At 42.2% G+C, this 15,906-nt stretch overlaps 2 protein-coding genes across 3 annotated transcripts in view; both read left to right on the top strand.

The window, feature by feature from the left end:
* Window positions 1-5,473, top strand: part of hipk3a (homeodomain interacting protein kinase 3a) — a 41,583-nt gene extending 36,110 nt beyond the window's left edge. For both annotated transcript variants that reach the window (XM_030053120.1, XM_030053119.1), the window contains exons 17-18: window positions 103-254; window positions 806-5,473. In XM_030053120.1, the coding sequence (XP_029908980.1) occupies window positions 103-254; window positions 806-1,390 (737 nt within the window). In that variant the 3' untranslated portion in view covers window positions 1,391-5,473. The remainder of the gene's footprint in view (window positions 1-102; window positions 255-805) is intronic.
* A 3,358-nt stretch (window positions 5,474-8,831) lies between these two features.
* kiaa1549la (KIAA1549-like a) overlaps window positions 8,832-15,906 on the top strand; it is a 99,771-nt gene continuing 92,696 nt past the window's right edge. The window contains exon 1 of the mRNA XM_030054127.1: window positions 8,832-9,306. Within this exon, the coding sequence (XP_029909987.1) occupies window positions 9,066-9,306 (241 nt within the window). The 5' untranslated portion in view covers window positions 8,832-9,065. The remainder of the gene's footprint in view (window positions 9,307-15,906) is intronic.

The following is a 15,906-nucleotide window of genomic DNA, read 5'->3' as shown; positions in this document are numbered from 1 at the left end:
GTTTTCAGTCATGCAGATCACGCAGGCTGAAACTGCCACCTATCTAGACTCGTCATGTCCCTTGCCGCCTGACTCACTTCTGTCTTCCCCTCTCTGTCCCAGCCTTAGAGTCTTGGTCCCGGTCCAAAGGGCGCTGCAGCGTAGCAGGACAGCCGAGCGCACCTCCCTCCGTCCCCCTCCTCCCTTCCGCCCCCATCCTGCCCCGGCAGCAGAAGTTGATGGGGCAACAGCAGCACCCTCTGGGCTTTGGGCAGGTGGGTTCAGTTCTTTTTTGGTTTCATGGATCAACAGCAAATGAAATGATTCGAATGTTAATAGCAGGGTAAATGTTTTAGCCATGTAAGAAGTAGAAATACCAAACATTTGCTGATTACAGCTTCATAAATGGTATGATTTGTTTGCTTTTCTTCATTTCATATCATCGTACAATGAGATCTATTTTGAGCTGCTGTGAGAGTTTATCCGGGCGCCTGTGACATGAAATAGACATTTGTCATTACTTTTCACAATTCAAACTAAATTATTAATTGATCAGTAAAAAATGAGCCCATTGTCAATCATAGTTCAAGGTCATTTTACATCTGTAGGCTGATTATTACAGATATGAAGCTCCCACAGTGCTTTTCTGTCCTAATGTCAGCTCCTGTAGCAACAACTCTGGTAAAACGTCTCCAGTCTGTTTTTTTGTTTGGTTTGGTTTGAATGCTCCTGTTCAGATGATGAGTTGCACCTTTTAACAAACACCCAACAGAGGCTCTGACAGTTCTTTAAGCAGCTGCTGTTTTGCTTTGTGTGTCTCTCTCAGGTGCAGCCGTACGGTTCAAACCACAGCAGCAAAGAGTGGAACGGCAACTATGGCCCGCTGCGGCCTCACGCCTACATCCCCCCTACTGTTCACACGCACACATTCACACATCTGCCGCACAGCAGCCCCACGCACAGCTCCACTGGCCCTCACACACACACCCAGGGCCTGCCCGCTCATACCCTGCTGTCTTACCCCCCCACAGGGCCCCTCACCACCGCTCCCCACCACCCCCACCCCCACCCCATCCTGCCCTCTCGCCCGCCTCCTCCAGCTCTCCTCCAGCCCAGCTATGGCCTCTCCCATCCCCAAGGCGGCGCCATAGTTCACCAGGTGACCCTGGGCATCGGCACCCACCCGCAGTACCCAGGGCACCCGCCTCCCCACCCGCACAGGCTCCTGCCTTCCCCGACCATTCACCCCCATCACCAGCCTGGCTACCCCCCGCACCCCCACCAGTTCGAGCCCCCCTTCCCCCCTCCGCCGCCGCCGCCTCACCCTTACATGGCCTCGCCGGCTGCCTACACCGGCTTTCCGCTCAGTCCCACCAAGCTCAGCCACCACCACCAGTTCTCCTACATCTGAGGAGCCGGGCAGGGCAGCAGCACTGCCTCCTGCTGAGAAAGGGGAACGGGAAGTGGACTGGGGCCGGGACGTGGGCGGGCAGAACCAGCAGCAGAGCACACAGCGGACATTTGTGATGACGAAGACAAGGAATAGGTGGTCAACGAGAGAGGGATTGATAGCAGTGCTTTACAGGGGAACAAGAAATGAGTAATCGAATAACGACGCCGAAGATGGTAATGATGATTTGTGGTAGTGTGAGGACAAACGTGATACTGAAGTTCACAACCTCTGGGTCACATCTGGAGTCGTGAGTGCGATTAATTGAGTCAGAGTGACGTGGGCTCCGAAAGACTTCCTGCAAAATCCTGTCAGCCAGTGGGAAATATGATTGGTTCAAAACTGCAAAGCTTTATAAGAGAGCGTCATAATAGTAAATGAGAGTAAATGAATTAATGAAAAATGATGATTAGGAAGTTAAATTAAGAATGTGTCCTTTGCACATTACCTCCTATGTTGTTTCTGTATTGCTCAGAATACAAGATGATAAAGGCTGGGATTTGAATTTGATTTTTTTTTTTTTTTCTTTTTCCTTTCTGTCAGGTCGCTCAGCCTTCCCTTCCCTTTATCTCTGTTGCCTTGTAGCTTGTGCTAGCCTGTCAGACCTGTTTGTTAAGCCATCCCAGTCTGTATTAACAAGGAGTTAACGTTCCTCTTTTTGTTTCAGGCAGACTCGCTGCTGCCGCTATCTTCTAGTGCCTTAACAACAAACTCTGTGACATGAACTTCAGGAGTTTATCGATTGTAAATGTAAATGGGCTTGCAGCACTTGAACGTCACACTCTTGAATACATTGGGCTTAGCGGATAGACCCAAGGATTATGCTTGTGGTTTTTAATTTTGGGCAAATGTTGGACTTCAGTTTGCTTTCTAACTCAGAGTATGGATTTACTTTAGCTAGAGGCTGCACATTTAGGGCTTTGACTGAATGAGCTTTTTATGTGAATAAAGAGTGATTTGATATTTTGATAATCGATTTGTATTCACTATAGTACTTAATTCATAACAGTATTGTCACTGTTTACTGTAACTGCAATACAATCTAGATAGCCTCTGGGTTGCTGTGTTTTTTCCATTTAGGCTATTCTTGCATTAATGCGTTTTATGTGTAAGATTAACATTTTTGGGTGTGGCATAGACTAAACAAAGAGATGGAATGTTTTCTGTTTCTCCTTTCAAAAATGCTTCTCAGTGTTTTAAACGATCTAGCAACCTGCAGTGTCATTGCTGGGCTGTTGAGTGTTAGAGTTGTATCGGTAACTGTTTTCAAATATCCATGTGAGACAAGCCTCTCTCCATGTGTTGATGCTTGTTTGTCAGTTTTGATACATTCCTTCAGGGTGGATGCATAGCCTTGATTTTGGTTTTTGTCTGTGTGTGAGCGCGTGTGTGTGTGTGGGTTTTTTTTTTTTTTTTTTTTTTTAAATCCTAGTGTGTAATAGAGCTCCTTCATTTTATCTGTCATATCAGCTGGTATTTTACTCCAATCAGCACCAAAGACTGTTCATTAATCATTTCTGAAGCATGGTCACTACTATTTCTCCTTTTCACCTCCAGCATACTGTTGCAGTTGTCATCTATTGGAATATATTGTGAGATCTCTATTTTAAAAAAAAAAAAAAAAAAAATTGAGGTTGAGGTTTTATTTTTCTTAGCTTTGTTTGGCAAATTGTATTTGGAATGTATAGATTATAAGCTGCTATGTACTGATTATCTGCCACTTCCGTAGCTGTGAATTTAGAGGACTAATCTTGTTCCTACCTTGCATTCTTACATTTGTATTGTAGTTCTGATGACTAGATACAATAGAAGTGGGTTTATTTTGATCATAGAGTATATTGAATGGTATTCCTATATGCTAGTGCCTCTGTATATTGGCTTTGTTGTTTTTAAGTGATTGTAAACTGCTGTAATGGAAGTATGAGTTTTCTTATTTTTAATCCTTTTGCGTTTTGGTGTGTGTTTTTTGTGCACGTGCATTTAGCATCAGTATTTCATCTTGAAACATAGGTTGGGTTCACCCTTGGATTCTGTAACCGATGTGTCATGGATATGTTTCTTTTTCTGGTTTTCTTCTGATATCTTTTTTTGTCGTTTTGTTTTGTTCTGTCATTGGACTGTATTTGCAACTCTTCGTACTGTACAACTAGTGCCTTCTCTTCAACCAAGTGGCTGACAGATGATGTCTTGCATTGATATCAAAGCAGTCGGAAATTTGTAGACTAGTTCTTTCTAAGGGGATCAGCTCCCATTTTCAGATCACTAAAACCCCAAAGTTGTTGGTTTATTAGACTGAAATGAGGTCTGACAACAATCTCTTTTTTACCGAATCCTAAGAAAGTACAAGTCAGGGAACGTTCATTTTGCTCACCAAGAACACCGTGCAGTACTCAAACATAGGGCCTGGATATACACAAATGCAAAGCTTTATTCTCACACCGTGAATGTATTTGTGGAGCTCAAAAAGTCCGATTTTTTTTTTTTTTTTCGGTTTGCAAATGTGACATAGTAATCGTTTTTGTTGCATTTGTGACAGCTACACCGAGGTCTCTTGTGTTATTTGATTGAAATGTCGATAGGATTTCTTGTGTGCAGCTCCTACCATAGGTAGACAGCATGTGTTTCAGTCGCGAGGTATTTCAAAACGCTTTATCTCAAAGTTTAGGTCCAAAGTTGTCCCCTCCTCATACTGCATCTGCCCTGTTGTATTATAGTATAATGGTTTCGCTATGTTGCTTAAGTAATGGGTGTATTATGTGTACTCGTCTGATTATGCTACTGTGTTGACGATCCCCGATCCTTAGACAAACCAGACAGGAGCAAGGGAGTGTGCACTGTTGAGCTTGGGAGTGCGGCCTAGAATTACAATGGATAGAACAGCCGTGTGCCGCTGCGTCATGGCACCAAAATCTTTACTTCAAGAATGTTGATTTTGAAAAAGGACAAAACAGATTCTGTTCATTTTAATCCTGTGGTGTGCATCCTCTGTCGATTCCCATGTTTTTGTACCTTTTCTTTCTGTCAGCTCAGCACCTGTGATGAGATGTACACACTTTATCATTGCCGCAGTGATGTGCTAAACCATAATCCCCCACCACTTTGGGTTGATTGCTTAGGATCTCGCCAGAAATAATCTTGCCTCCCCGCAGCCTTACACTGAGAGTTGCATCATCAAAGTCACTAGAGGGTCAGACAGTCCCAGATATTAAATCTCAACAAGCACATGTTGCCCAGCAGCCTAAAGTTAAGTAACAAAGCAGGCCTGAGGACATTTCTACAAATACATCCAGGAAGTGACAAAAATTAACCCCCTCAGTCATGGAGTGCCTTCATTAGGCTTTCTGTACTGATCCTTTGTTGTGAAACACCAATAATGCTATGATGTGACAATACTAAGAGGAAATGAAACTAGTTTGACTGTTGCAGACAACAGGCTACAGCCTGGTTTCTTGAACTCAGGCTCTGGACCCCAAATGGGCTGCCGGCCTGCTCTTTTTGGGGTCTCCACATGACAAAAGTACTAATCAATTGCATCTCATTTGGGTACTGGGCTGAAGAGGTTCAATCTGATTCCTATGACACCTTTTAGGTAGAATTTGTACACCACATTTTAATAAATATCGGGTTGACATTTAATATATTCAGACACAAATATGTAGATGTGTTTGCTAAATTTAAACTGTTACTGTTCTAAATGTATGTAGATTGTGTGGCTTTATGATTATTGTTTTTTGATTTTTTTTTTTTTCCTTAAATGCTACACTAGTTTGACATGTAGCAACTGCACTGTGCAATATACAACAATATGAGGACTGGGAAAAATGATTATTGTTTGGATGTTATAATGTGTGTCTTACCAGTTTGCAGTCGTTTCTTTCCCCCCTCTAGTTCTCAGTGAGTTTCAATGTGACCAAGCCTTATGTACTTTGTCACAAAAAGCGGGTTCCTTCTTGGTGACTCTTATTGGTGAGTGTCAAAGTATGAATTGATGGTGTACTATGTCAAGATTCACTTTGAATTAAAAAAAAAAGATCTTTTGCTTCAGTCATTGTGTTTCTTCTTCATTGTGAGCATGAAAGAGCAGAGAAGGCAGTGTCCTGGGCTGTAGCAGCAATCAATAAAGCAAAACATAAATGTATTTAGTTTTTTTTTTTTTTTTTTGTACCATTGCCAATAGTTTGAGGGTTAAATGATTGCTAATTAAGTCTTTGGAAATTAATAAGACAGGCGCCTTTGTGTGAGTATCCCTTAATTTGTATATAAGAGTAGCCTCCTTAAGTTAAAGGGCTACAATGAGCAGTAAAATACTAAAAGCCATCACTGAATTAACAGTCTGAGCCATGGTTTCTAAAAAACACGGTTTGATTGTGTGTTCTTTGTCTTGGAGGTACAGTGTAATCAAATCAGAAATTATATGCTTTCAAGTGAGTTTTTTTTTTTTTTCATGGAAAATACCATAATTACACTACAAACGTGCAGTTTCCGGGGAAACTGTGAGCAAGTAGGAAGCTGCTGAAGATGAGTGTATAGAAAGGTTGAGAGGGGAAGGTACAGCTGCATCAGATGGTGCAATAATTCAAAGATATGGTATCACAAAGATATTGATATCAAAGGATAGAGGAGATGTAGCTGAACAGTTTTGTGTTTCTTGTGTATTTATCTTTCCACCCCATTCTGACTTATAAAAAGTGCATCAAACTCAAAAGGCAAAATCCCCAAAACTAGAAAAGAAAACAAAAAGCTGTACAACTCCTGACCTGTTTAAAGTCTGGATGAAGTCGGTAACTTAAAGTATGAGGAAGAAGTTTAAACAGGGCATGGTTTAAATATTCTGTCCATAGACTTCCATTGTAAAAAAAAAAAAAAAAAAAGATTTATGCAAAAAAAAAAGAAACAAGTATAAAAAAGCATTAAGGATATAAAAAACTGAAAAGTACAAAACAAATGTAGGAAAGACACTGGACATTTTAAAACTTGAACAAAATTTATACAAAAAAAAAAGTGATGAATTTTCAGCATCCTAATCCATGCATTCTATTGACCAAAAAAGTGAATATTTTGAATTGAATTTAAATTTTGAACGCTGGAAATTGTGGAAGACTATCGCTGATCAAAGACGAACAAAACTGCCACATCTGATATTGTACTGCTCAATCCTCATGAAGAAAAATGCCCAAGGTGTTCGGTCCAACTGTGTTTTACCTGGAAATAGAAAGAGAGCATGTTGACATTCGATTACTTTACATCAGGGGATAGATGGTCAACCACAACACAACACTGCCTTCTAAATGCATACAGATCAGTGCTGTTAGGGCCAGTCTGTACTGTTGAATTGACAAACACTTGGACATTTTGTGTCAAGCACATTGGGCTGCTGTCGACTGGCCACTAAAAGCTGCTGTGAGGTGGCTGCTGACACTTGGAGGCAGTTACATGCACATGCAGTGCTGTGTGCTGTAAATGAGTCCCTGAGGCTGCTCCAGCACTTCAACAGCAAATCAAAGCACAGTGTAATTTCATTAGCCCGTTGTTTCCTTCATCAGACAATGTGCACAATGGGACAATATCAAAAGGGATGCCTGTTTTAACCTCCCCACTCCACCAATATTTCTTAGTTTTGTTTTGTTTTAATAGATGGTCATATAATTGTGTTTGTGCCCTCAGCACCCACCAGGGGCCGCCTTGCTCCTGCCGTAGTTGGAGCTGCCAAATAACACATTTTACAGCAGAGCAGCTCTGGCGTCACTGCCCTGACTGGAGGTCCTGCAGGGATCCAGCGGGCTGCACGGTGGATTCACACGGAGGGAAGGACAAGCAGAGTCGGCTGGAGCCACATCTGCGCCTTTGGAGCTAAAATAATTAACCGGACTACTGTGGCCAGTCTGTTGCTGACATTATTACCACTATAACACCGGACAGGTTGTCAAGACATACACGGTTAGTCGGGACAAGACCAGAAGTTCGGCAGTTTCCCTTTAAGACAAAAGCGAAATATTGACCATGAAGAAATGAATCACCAAGCCCTTGGGAGCAACAGAAACAACATAAATACATTCCGGAAACAAAATCCAAGGGTTGCTATTGATCTTTCTTCACAGCAACCATTTTGAAACGAAACAGAAGCTAAACACAGGTGTTCATAATGGCATTAATTGAGGCTCTGTCCGTGTAATTGGACCAGAGCCTTTTCCAGTAACCAGCCTGAACAATACCAGACCTCACACTGTCACACAACAGAGAATGAGCTGTGTTGGCAGTTGTCTTACAGAGTTTTTGAACATTGATCAAACACATCAAACACCTGTGCTTGTCTGTGTTTGATTGGTTTGCCATGGCCCACATAACCTAACTGGAAAAAACAAAACAAACCAAAAAAAAAAAAAAAAAAAAAAAACAACAACAAAAAAACAAACAAACCTGTAATTAATGTCATCAGTAGGCCTAACACCTGCGTTTAGGCTACCTGCTGTTTCATATCAGAACGGCTGCTGTGGAAAAGGTGTAGTGGAGCCAAGAAGTAAACACGAAAATTGCCATGTTAGGCTATCAGGGTGGCTGGTGCATGTCATTTCCTAAAGAGGGAGTGTCTCAGAATCAGGATCAGAATCAAAAAGATTTTTATTGATCTCCGAAGGGAAGTTGACCCAGCTGCATGTGCTCAAATTCTCAAGCGAAGAATATATTAAAAGCATGAGTGAAATGATAAGAAATAGAAAAAGAAATGGGAAATACAAAAATATGTGCATTATTTTTATTTGTGCAAAAAAAGTAGGCTATGTGCTTTATGTGAATTAAGTATAAATAGCCTATGTGCATTAATCCTACCAAAACATTATAACAATAAATACAGAGATAAAAACATGAGCATATGTAAAAAGTATACCTATATAGCCTACACCATATTTTAAAATTAGCACTGGATGGCTTAGCCAAAACAAAACTAATAAATAAATAAATAAATACATAAGAAAAGGAAGAAAAAAAATCTGATTTGTCAACGGACAATTAAGGGCATGGTGACAAGCTCAGCAGCCAATAGAGCAATAAGCAGCCAATAAACATTTGTTGTTGGAAGCAGAAATCATGTAATTGGTTGAGCTGAGCCTCAGTGAGCTCCAGCAGACGACAAGTGAAAAGGTAGCTAACACCATTAAAAATACAGCCTCTATCAAAATACAGCCTCTATCAAAAAACTCTCGCTTTTATTTTGAAGCCAGCGTCACCCATTTCCCGGTATTGTGGCCACCTGTGTGTGCGTGTGTGCACGCGCCCGCCCGCACGCGTGTGTGTCTTGACGCAGCTCCCAGTAGATCGAGAGCGCCTTGCGGCCGCAGTAAGGACTTCACACTTCTCTCTCTCTCTCTCTCTCTCTCTCTCTCTCTCTCTCTCTCTCTCTCTCTCTCTCTCTCTCTCTCTCTCTCTCACACACACACACACACACACACACACACATATACGGAGAAGCGTAACCGAGAGAGAAGAAATAGTCTTTGTTTCCATCCCGACGCCGACAGCCTCCCGGTAGGCTCATGGAGAGCAGAGCCCCGCTTGTCCGCACCGGGGGCAGGTTGATCGGATGTCTTTCACCAGAGCAGCGCCGTTAGATGATTTCCATTCAGGATTAACTGGTTGACCAATGGCTCCCAAACATGCGCTCCTCTCCAGCAGCGGCAGCGGCCCCGGGGATGGAGGGATAAACAAAGAAGCCCCCCGCTCTTTCTCCCCGACGGCATGGACCCTGGATGCCGGGATGGTGGCCGTGTGCTCGCCGAGAAACGAGAAGAGGAAGCGGGCGCTGGATGGGATGCTGGCTCGGTGTTTTCTGACCATCGGCGCGGTGCTGATGCTGATGATGCAGGGCTCCGTAGCCGCCGAGGGTAAGACACCCCCGATGATGTGCGCTGTTATCCAACCTGTAAGAGTGGCTTAATGGTCTATCACATAAATACTCCACTACCGAGGCCTACGTGACCCGTGATTATGGTGCTCTATTCACTGTATTGATCACATATTGTAAATTGTAGGCTTATTGCTATGCCAGGCTTGCAGGCTACCTTGTTATTAATGTCCCTTATTTCTGTTCTGGCCACAGAGGAGGAGGATTATCTGAATGAGCAGATCATAACTTGTTAGGTTTAAATGATAACCAATAACGAACAACAGCGGACCTTCATGGCAGAAATGGAAATATTGCAGTGCGTCTGGAGCTGTTCTGGTGGTATCTATCCTCTGGTGCTAATATATATATATATATATATATATATATATATATATATATATATATATATAGGCTAGGTACACACACACACACACACACACACACACACACACATCTATCTATCCACCTATGTACACACACACATCTATCTATTTATATATACCTATAGGCTATATTAACTGAGACGACTTAGGCTATACTGGGCGAATAATATTTTGAATGAGTATTTTATGTAATTTAGGTCATGTGTTCAGGCCCCTAACTGATGTCACGTCCCCAAACGCGCAGTCCTGCTGTCAGTCAGTGTTGTGTTGGTCCGGAGCGCACCGGGACCGCAGCGCTGCGCCTCGCCGCCACAACACAGGACACGGCGGCCGTTTCCGCTATTTCTTTGCGTTAAGGACGCAAAGGGAACTTTTTATTCATACATGGGGCATTGAGCCCTGAGGTCGGCAACCTCGGACTGATCCGGAGGGAAATCGTTTCGCAGTCGGCGCGAATAAATGATGGATGATCTATGTGGCCGCACAGCCAACCGAGGAAAACACAAAAATAGCAGCTATGAGAAGTTTTTTTTTTTATTATTTGCTGAGTGAGGTTTTATTGCTTTGACTCTTAGCTTTAATTCATTATTATTATTATTATTATTCGTTTCAATTTTCTGTGTTAAATCATTACATCTTTTCATTTATCTTAGAACACTCAGGATAGCTTTCCATCCAGCTGACTTGACGACTCACCTGGCTGCTTGTCCTTCTGCCCCAATCAGCCTCCAGGGGCCGCTGTTTTTCATTTCTCTTTGATCAATTTAAGTATAAAACATGGGTGGAAATTTTAATTATGGTCCTGATCATGCCTTGTCAGCCTTTGTCAGCTGTCCTCTTTTTGCAGCATGGCACAACATTTCCACCAAGTTTTCATTTCCAGTCAGTTAGTACAGTGTCATCTTGTGGCTGTTGGCTGGCATATTTACTGGCTGATTGGCTGGCTGTTTGACTGTCACTGGCTTGATGGATGGAGAACTGGCAGGTTGTTTGACTAATCTGCTGTATGAGTGACTTTCATGGTTGGCTGATTGACTCTCTGGCCGTTTGTGTGGCTAGTTAGGCTATCACAGGCTGGCTGACTTGCCCACTGGGTAGCAGTGGGCGAGTCAGCAGAGAGTCAGTGGTATTCATGCCTCATTTAAACACAGTAATTACAGTGCAACAACAAGAAATGCAATGCACACAAAATTACTTTTCAACAGTGACGAGCAAAAAATATACCAAAATATGTGAGGCGCCTCAACTACATCCTCAAGTTGATAGGAGACTGTGACTGAACAGCAATTACTTTCCATTTTGGCTTGATTGCTGCATTGTTTAGATTGAAATGCAATGAAGGCTATAGTTGAGTTACAAGCATCACACAATGAAATGAAGTACAGCTGAGTGCAGTGGATTGCATTTAAAGGCAGCTTGCATACAATTCCGATGCGATTTCACCATTCCACCATTAAAAGCAAACTCCCTCTAATTGCTTGTCAGGGTAAAAATGAAATGACATGTAAGGCAGTGATTTTGTTTTTCATTTTAGTACATTTTCTGCACTTTGCTAATGAACAGTAAAGTTGTGTGAATTGACTTTCTCTTTGCTCCACTGTAATGGCCGCATCTCAATGTGTCATGAATTCCTATCCACATTGAGGGAGATGTTCACTTAGCACCACCTTGCCAACCTTTTATTAAGTCCGGAATGGCAAAATAATGGAATAGTGGATCTTCTAGCCAGCACACACACCACTACTCCCCAGGGTGCCATTTGAGGAAAATAAAGGGAGACTGCACACGACTGATGAGCACAAATTTGTCAAAAGCACTCACACTTGTTAAGTATAGATCTCAGAATGAACATGGAGATAGAGGAAATTGCCAAAATAAAGAGGAAACAGCACTTTCTTTGCCCATCCTCCCGCCTATTAAATCTCAGCAAATCGCCCACTCACTCTCAACATATCCTCTTTTATATCTGCTGTGCCACTTGAAAGCGAGCGTTACCATAGCATAGCTTGGGGAGATCGGACCCTCTCTTCCTGCTTACCTGGTTACTCGAGCGTTCAGCTGTGTCAAATGTTTCGGGAGAGAAAAAAATGCCCGTTGTATTTTTGCTTTCTTCTTTTTCCATTCATAAAAAAACAAAAGAGCTTTGGAGGCTGATGAGTAGCCGGGGGTCAAAGGTCTCAATGTGTGTTTGTGCATGTGTGTAAACTCCTGATGTGTCATTGTTGTATGTATGTGTGTACGTATGCACATTCATATCTTCGTGCACATATGTGTGTATGTGTGTGTGTGTGTGTGTGTGTGTATTTGTGTGTGTGCGTGTGTGTGTGTGTGTGTGTGTGTGTGTAGGTGTTTTCTTTAATAGGTCTGCAGAGATTCTCATCCTCAGTCAATAGCGGAGATCTATTGAGCTGTGTTACCATGGGAACAGATCCGCAGCTAGTGCTTTTCTCACTGTGTGTCTGTGTTTGTCAGTCAAGGATTGAAATAACATCTGAGTAAGTGCCAGGTTAGAGTCTGTTGCCCAATAATCAGCGTCAGATGACACACTGTTTGAGATGAAAGGCTTTGTGAAGCACTGTGCGATTAGCAGAGTTTGAACGGAACTCAAGCCTTCTGCTTCCAGCTCCTGTGGCTCCAGATTTTTTCCTGGGCCCTGGTCAAGCCTGCGCTCCTCGGCACACACCGCAATTATTTGACTCCTCAAATTTATAGTTGCCTCTGTGACCTCTGTAATGTTATTTTCCCCCTTTTTTGTACCAGATAACTTATATAGAACATTTGTGTTTTGTGCCACAAGAACAAACCCACAGTGCTATGACAGCAGTTAACACATACGTCTATAATTAACAAAAGTAACAAATGAATCTTTAGTCATGATACACCACACAAATAAAAGGACATAAAATAGCACAATGACTGTGCTATTGAGCCAACTTCCCACTCACCCACATTTTACTTACTGGCTGATATCTCAGGCACTATGGGTTTGATCTGAACACAGCTTGCAGGGACGGTGCTTCATATTGTGTTCCAGCATGTTTAAGTTTTAAAACTGCTGGGGACGTTTTGATTGATTGTCCAATTTTTTTTTTTTTTTTTTTTTTTTTTTTTTTAACTGAAACTTGATATCTCAGACACCACTCAGACACCTTTTTTGATGAACACTGGAGTGATTAATTTTGGCAAATGTTCTGGCATCACAGTAATTACAGCAGTTGGCCTGATAGGGGCACTTTAATTAAAGGTCAAAACTTTGAAAGGCATTTACAGTTACACTACTAGTCCAGCTCTGATGGAGCGATGATGCATCTTGTTTTGGATTGGCCTGAAGTGGGCTTGCATTATTCATGATGGATGACCAATACTTGCTCTCTTGGCCTTACAGTGGAAGGGCCAGTCCTCAGCCAACCACCGCAATCTAATGAGCTGGGAGGGACAGCAATGGATTGAACGTCTGACCACAGAGTCATTGATAAATCTGTTGCTGATCATCATTTATATGCTGCCACCAATTACACTGATTGATTTTGCTGATTAGGTTCAGCATAGCCTGCTTCCTGTCCGCATGTCTTCGGCCTCTGAGCGCTGCAATCGGCTACAGACCTGAACCTGCAGTCCGCTCTCTTTCAAAGTTTTAAAACAGTTCTTCTTTCTTTTTTCTTTTTTTGCATTCATTCAATACAGTCGAACTTTAGAAATTACAGAGAGGGAATCAGCAATGGTGAGGCCTTCTAGAAATGAGATATGGCATGCGGTTGCTTTGTTTCAAAAGGCTGGAAAAGGGACCACATTATCATGATATTATAATGTGTCTGAGAGAGGAGAGAAGGTGAAGCCTGGAGGAGTTAGTTCTCGTCCACAAGGGGTCTGCTCCTTTCCAGTAAGTCCCAATAAATCCACCAGAGCTCGTGTGACATGGATCCACCGGACACCTGTTTTTTCTAAATCCCTTAAACCCTGATTTTCCCTGAAATTTCCCCTTAAGTAACTTTAACATTTGAATAAAAGTATATCTCCATATTGTACAACAGTGTCCCACACCTACTATGTAACTGCTGGTTGCAGGGTTTCAGTCAAGCTACATCAAACTTCTACTGAGCCAAATATTCAAACGCAAAATGGGTAATGCTGCGGCCGTTGTTTCATGGGTGCAGCATCACCTCTAACAGAAAATATCTAGATGTCTTGTGCATCATTTTATCCACGTTTCCTTGTAATTCAACAGGACATATTTAATAACTTTGGAAACTTTGGGATCTCCATTAGAATTTAAAATAAAGAGAAGAGAGAAATAAATAAGATCTGTGGGTTTGAACAAAGCTCAGCTACACAGCATGCATTTGTGATGGCAGATCCACCAATGGGACGTCCACCATCTACTTGTGTTTCTACAGTATGATGATGAATAATGTTAGATGTGTTCTGGACCAACCTGTTTATATCTCTGTTACCGTTTGCACATGCACTTTTGTAATATTTTACTTGGGCTTATTTAGTGTCATTTCTGTGAGAGAAAGGAAGAGAAAAACAGAAGGAAAAGGTGATGCAACGGTAATCAGTCAAACCGGGGCCCCTCGCTGAGGCTGGATTTCAATGTGATTGCACGGCTGAGGGGTGGATAAAACTGCAGCTGACTTTCTCTCAAAGTCAAGACTGGTGTTAAGCTGTTGTTTTATGCATGCTTCTAGACGATCACACACATCTCTTCGGGGAGCCGGATGAGACTCAGAGGAATTGCATCACTGTTAATTTTGGATCATTTGGCAACTATAGCTAATATGAAAACTGTAGCTCCATATCATTGTTGTGCGATACTCTACCTCTGAGCTTGCATTAAAGCCAATGAGTGCTTTCTTCTGTAGAGCTCAATGAAATTTGTGAGTTTTTTTTTCCTGTATTAGCCTATATATGACCATTTTTAGTGGATTAGTGAATTCCATAAAGGCTTTGATGCACTTAAGCACCGAGCTCCTGTTTTATGTATGCCACTCCGAATGGAGCCTGCCATGGAGATGCAATACCTCTGAAAACTTTGATGCAGGTTGACAGACGGGAGTGTTTGCTGTGTTGGAACCTGCTTTATTTGATGTTAGCTTCCAACTGCTCGGCTTCGCAGGAATTCTCACTCGCTCGCGATCCCTCAGTTCATTGATTTAGAAACCCAGACAAATTGAATGAACAGTAACACACGCTCCACTGTGTCCTCCTCAGCAGTCAAGTAAATAACATTTAGACGATTCAATCCAACGGGCTTCCTAAGTTACTGTTCACTTCTGCTCTATTTATTTTATGTCAAAGCATGTCTCATACAATGCCTTTGACCAAAGTGCTGAAGAAATGCAGTAAAAAAGCTCATGTCTGCCTTTGGTTCTTGATAAAAGATGCTCCAATGATCCATAGGCAGCAATACAGTAACATCAAAGATGAGACATGGGAATATATTTTCCAGTATGTTTCTTGACACTTGCGCTATGCAACAAGTCCTAGCCCTCAGATTATACCACTAAATATTTCATTAACCAAGCGCAAGGCTCAAAGCTTCAACTATGCAACTTGTTTCATGTTAGAAAAATAGAGAATAAATAGAATATACCATGTATCATCAGTCTATATGTGTCATTCACTTTATTTGTTCATGCCTTACCATTTTAACCCTGCCTGTCACATCCGTGAGCTTGTTTGCAGCTGAGCTTTATTCAAACCCACATACATTTATTTTAAATTCCAGCGGAGATCTCTAGGTTTCCAAAGACACCAAACATGTTCAGTTGAATTACAGGGAAAATGTGTATGAAATGACGCACAAGACATGTAGATATATTCCGTGTGAAGTGATGCTGCAGCCATAAAACAGTGGCATCTCGGCTTTGAATATTTCACTCAGTATTTAATGCCTGTGACGCGCCACAGCCAGCCCATAGAGAATGTGATATTGTTGATCAACACGGGGAAAAAAAGTGCTTTCTAAGGAGAAATTTATGGGAAAATCAGAGTGCAAGGACTTCTGCGTAGTTGGGGATGGCACTAATTAGGCCAAGGGCAGGCCACAATGTATGGAGGGCTGAAATTATCACGGACATGGTCAGCGCTTACCAAGTCAGCAGCCACCGAGCAGGGAAGTCATAGCAACAGATCTTACCACTTTCCTTCAATTGCGTAGAAAAGAAAAACACAGTGAAGGCAGACAAAACCTGTTCAAAAACACAGTGAAGATC

The sequence above is a fragment of the Myripristis murdjan genome, chromosome 6, assembly GCF_902150065.1.
Source record: "Myripristis murdjan chromosome 6, fMyrMur1.1, whole genome shotgun sequence".
NCBI lineage: Eukaryota > Metazoa > Chordata > Actinopteri > Holocentriformes > Holocentridae > Myripristis > Myripristis murdjan.
The sequence above is the reverse complement of the archived record's forward strand: the minus strand, read 5'-3'. Positions and strand labels throughout refer to the sequence as shown.